Raw genomic sequence first — 4,893 nt, forward strand, 5'->3', positions numbered from 1 at the left:
GCGTACTTAGTGCTTACTTTCCCAATGACAGGGCCATGGACTTTCCCAGGAGTCGGACCACGGCCAGTCGGCTTGGCGGCGGAGGGTGGAGCAGGCCACTACAGTAGATGGCTGTCCAGATTGCCATACCGTGGCGCTCAGTTTGGGGATTATGATTAGGAAAGGCCCCGGAAGGCCGCCTGAAGGATGTTATGTTTTGCACGTGGGAGAACTGGGTAAGCAGCCTTTAAGGTCCAGAGGCAGAAGCGGGAGCTGAGGCTGCAAGGTCGAGGTCGTGGCGAGATGGGAAAGAAAGGAGGCGGCCAAGAGCTTTCTCCCCGCGATCGGATAGCGGACAGAGCATGGCATTCTAGAGCTGGGCAAACGTGATCCGCTCATTATCATCTTCCTCAATGCTCTGTAAACTGGACCCTAGCCGGGAAAAGACGGGAATTGTGGCGGGAGATGCCACACATTAAGTGAATAGCTGCGATCTTGTGTCAGCTGTAGATCCTTTGCCCCACCCTGCTTCAGCTCTCAAACGGCCTCGAGTTGTCGCTCTGGAAAGTAGGATCTCCCCTGGAATTTGGGGGCCCGCTTGAATTTTGGACGGAGCTCAGGATAGGGGGTCGTTTTCCTGTTATGGGGAACCATTGAAGGACGTCCCGAAATGCAGAAGACAGGTCTCGGCGCTCGAAGACTGCGGAGCTGCGGGGGAGGGGCGGGAGAGGGCTGTAGGGGGAGCTATGCGGGCGCCCAGCCCGGAGAACGGATAGGGCGGGGTCTAGTGGGCGGAGCCAGCATGACCTTGGTCACTCTCCCGCCGAGACAGTCTCGGGGGTGGGACTCACCGTCTCTATGGAGACCGAGAAACAGGGGATAATACTGCGGAGCCGCCCGGCTGCAGTCCCGCCCCGGAGCCGGCAGGGAGCGGAGCTGCGGAGCCGCCTGGTCTCCCGCATCCGTCGGTCCATTCCTGTGTCCTGTCCATCTGAACGAGCGCTGCAGGAGCAGCCACGAGATAGAAGCCGGTAGGAGCCCCGGACGCCGACCACCCTAATCAGTATCCTGCACAAAGAGGGGTGGGTGGGAAGGCATGCAAGGGGTCCCAACTCCGGATGGTATAGAGCCGAGTACACCAGCTGAATTGCCCTTCCCTGGCCCCAAGCCTTCCACTCCCCAGCCCCCACCTCCTGGCTCCACTGATTGATGACTCCAGCTGTCCCAGCTGAAGCGCACAGTGGCCTCAGTTCAGGGGCGTGGCCATTCCGTCCATGGCCTGCAGACCCTTTTGGCCGCTGCCTGTGACTGCTCCACCTGAACAGTCCTGAGATTACCAAAAATGCATTTTCCCACAGACGGGGGTGAGCATTGGATGCAGGATCCTCCCAGTTCTTTAGGACAAGCATCATGTGGCACCATGTACCCTTAGTGAAAAAAGCACAGAGCTGTGGGCCCATTCTGGGAGGTGGTACTTAGGGAGAGGGAAGGGGAGTGCAGGGCTGACTGGGGCTGTCTTCCCAGAGGTCCCAGCAATTTAGGATCTCTGGGTGCTCACAATTCCAGAGACTGCAATTTAGGGATGGGTGAAGGTGGTCACCAGGAAGAGGTTGTCAGAGTCAAGGCCAGTGGTGGTAGAAGACAAGGGAGCTGGGCAGGAACCTAGGCTGTGGTCATCTTTTGTATAGGAGGCAGAGTGAAAGATGGTGGCCAAGACTGAGGGTGTGGTGAGGGGGCGGACTCACCATAGTGCCTGGAAATCTGGAAATTCTAATGTGTGAGATGGACTCTGGTGGGCTTCAGTGCAGTGCTGAGTGTGGTCAGAGGCTTCAGGTGTATGGTCCAAGCTGGGTGCCAAGGGTGTGGTCAGGGGGCCTTGATAAGAACTGTGGGTATTCGAGGGGTTGGGTTGCTAAGTCTGTGCTTAGGGGGTCTCAGTGCTGCAGGGTATGAATGGGGAGGCTGCATGTGCAGTACAGGGTTGTGTTCAGTGAAGGGAGTTTCAGTGAAAGGTTGAGGGTGTGGCCAGGGGATTACAGTGGAGGGCTGTGGGTGTGGTATGAGTTTAGTGCAGGGCTAATAGTATTTCTGGGGGGTCTCAGTGCAGGTCTAGCATCAGTAAGGGGGTGGAAGCTGGGGGAAGGGTCAGGCCCTCAATTCCAGGGCAGTGGGTGTGGCTGGAGGAGGCTGCAATGCAGAGCTGTGGGTGTGGTCAGGGGTACAGACCTAGGGTGTGGAGGGCCAGTGGAGTGCAGATGGGCTGTGGGAATGTGGACTGGTGTGGCTGTGTGAAGGTGTGGCAAGGAGACCTCAGTGGAGGGCTGAGTTGTAGTTAGGGATGTGTGCTTCAGTGGAGGGTCACAGCACCAAGGCTGTGGTCCTGCTTGCCAGCATTCTTCTGTGGCTGGTTACTCTACAACCCCACTCAGGCTGGCCCCCAATCTCATGCTTCTCCCAAACTCCACAGACTAGAAGGTTATAGCCCCAGTGGGTGGCATGGGGCCAGGAAGCCACGGTTGTGCCCTAGGCGCAGGGAGTGCTGGTGTGCCCCACCCGTGGGCCCCTGCTCCAGAGCCCAGCCCAGCCCAACCCAGCAGCACTGGGAGCTTCTCCCTGAGCTGCCCTGACACCATCCTGCCCTTAGCAACATTCTCCAAGCAGCACCACCCTCCCTTAGCAACTGTCTCCAGGCTTCACAAACTGTGGCCAGGCCAACCCCAAGCTCCCGCTCCCCTCATGTTTTTGTTTAACAGCAAATAGTAACAAGGCCCTGGCTGGGCCAGCTGCACCCCTGCCTACGGCATGTATGTTCTGGCTCCCTTCTCAGGCCTGGGCTGGGTCTTGCTGGGTCTTCATGACCCTTACGGAGATACTGTTATTACTAAATACCTGCCCAACCAGCAGCCTGGCTTGTCCCTGATCCATCCAGCTTGGCATGGAGCTCCTTGGGAGAGGGGGCCTACTCTGCCACTCTCACTTCCACCCAGGCAGGCCTTGTGCCAGGGCCAGACAGAGCCATGGCCCCAGCTGCTGTCCTCGCAGTCTTTCTGGACAGTGCCACTCTGTTCCCAGCTTGGTGTGGGCATCATGATTTCATCTTCAAAGCTCAGAGTCAGAACTGGCACTAAAGGACAGGACCTTTCTTCTTAGGGCTGTTCCTCTGGGCTCTGGGCTCCAGGCAGACACTGAGTGCTGGTCTCTCTCCCCAGTCCTGACTCAGGGTCTACAGCAGAAGTGGTGCCAATTCAGCCCTTGAGGGTTTTGAGGTGGGGGCAGGGATATTCTGGGTCTTGGGAAGAGGAGGGGCAGCTTGGCTGGGAGGTGATTGAAGTGGGTCCCCACAGGGTGGCATGGCAGCAAGCACAGATGTAGCTGGGCTGGAGGAGAGCTTCCGCAAGTTCGCCATCCATGGTGACCCCAAGGCCAGCGGGCAAGAGATGAATGGCAAGAACTGGGCCAAGCTGTGCAAGGACTGCAAGGTGGCTGATGGAAAGGCTGTGACAGGGACTGATGTCGACATCGTCTTCTCCAAAGTCAAGTGAGCCCTAGGCAGCCTCTGCTTCTTATGTTCCCAGAAGTGGGGAATTGGGGGCTGGAACCAGGGAGAACATTGAGAAGGGGAACACTAACGGTGCATGTATGCATGACAGGGGAAAGTCTGCTCGGGTCATCAACTATGAGGAATTCAAGAAGGCCCTGGAAGAGCTGGCAACCAAGCGGTTCAAGGGGAAGAGCAAGGAGGAGGCTTTTGATGCCATCTGCCAGTTGGTGGCAGGCAAGGAACCAGCCAACTTGGGTGTCACTGTAAGTGCCCTGATGGTCTCTGGAGGTCTCTGAGGGAGATGGGGGAATCCTGGATGGAGTGGGAAGGGACCAGCCTCCCTCACTAGGTGCCCCTGGGGGTAATTCTGTCCAAACAGAAAGCAAAAACAGGGGGTGCTGTGGACCGACTGACTGACACCAGCAAGTACACGGGATCCCACAAAGAGCGCTTCGATGAGAGTGGCAAGGGCAAGGGCATTGCTGGACGGCAAGACATCCTGGACGACAGTGGCTACGTGAGTGCCTACAAGAATGCAGGCACCTATGATACCAAGGTGAAGAAGTGAGGCCATGGAAGGCCCCCAGTGCACCTGCCCCTGCCAAAAGCTCAGGCCTGGGCATAAGGGGCACATGGAGCAAGAAAGCTGGTCCCCTTCCTGCTGGACCTGCCACTCAGAGCTTCCTGCTCAGCCCCATAAGGCCAGCTCACCAGCCCTCTGACCCAGACTACTCTGTGTCCCCTTCCTCCTCCTCTTGCCTCTCTGACTTTTGTCTAAGGAAAGCCTGTGCCTATAACCTCACCACTGCAGCCTGGTCCCAGGCATGGCTGACCTCTGCGTGCTTGCCTCATATTTAAGCTGCTGCTCTGGCCAAGTGCCTAATTCTTACCCAGACCTCAATAAAAACACCTTTTGTACCAATGTGGGTTGGGTACATGATGACATTGACACCCAAGTGCCACCCTCAGTATCATCATTCTGCTGCATACATATCCTATGGGTCTCCCTCCACTCACTGGCAGCCTACCCAGAGAAAAGAGACACATGAATCCCCTTTCAAAGAGCCAGACTACCAGAGATACCCCTCAGGGAATGCAAAGCCTTCCCTGACCCTGAGTCCTGGCCTCACAGCTTGCCTCCCTGCAGTTAGTGCCTCAGCCTACAGACGTGGCCCCTCTCCACTTGCACAGCCAGAGGAGGGATACAGCAGACTTGGCCTGGGCCAAGCCTTGGCAGAAGCCCTGGGACTAGGCCTCTGCTGTAAACTTGCCAGCAGGGGGCTACCAAGGCAAGTCATTTGGGGATCCATCTGAAAATCTCAGATAATCCAAAGCCAGGAGGAACCTTAGAGAGTACATGGTTTAACTTCCTC

At 57.1% G+C, this 4,893-nt stretch overlaps 1 protein-coding gene across 1 annotated transcript; it reads left to right on the forward strand.

Annotated features, from left to right (window-relative positions):
• The first annotated feature begins 851 nt into the window (after nt 1–851).
• TPPP3 (tubulin polymerization promoting protein family member 3) lies at nt 852–4,442 on the forward strand. The gene is made up of 4 exons (XM_079118504.1): nt 852–1,010; nt 3,324–3,517; nt 3,630–3,783; nt 3,900–4,442. Exons 2-4 carry the CDS (start codon nt 3,330–3,332, stop codon nt 4,086–4,088), a joined length of 531 nt encoding a protein of 176 aa, XP_078974630.1. The 5' UTR covers nt 852–1,010; nt 3,324–3,329; the 3' UTR covers nt 4,089–4,442.
• Nucleotides 4,443–4,893: the final 451 nt, after the last annotated feature.

The sequence above is a fragment of the Sciurus vulgaris genome (genome assembly GCF_902686455.1).
Source record: "Sciurus vulgaris genome assembly, chromosome: 17".
In the NCBI taxonomy this organism is placed as follows: Eukaryota; Metazoa; Chordata; class Mammalia; order Rodentia; family Sciuridae; genus Sciurus; species Sciurus vulgaris.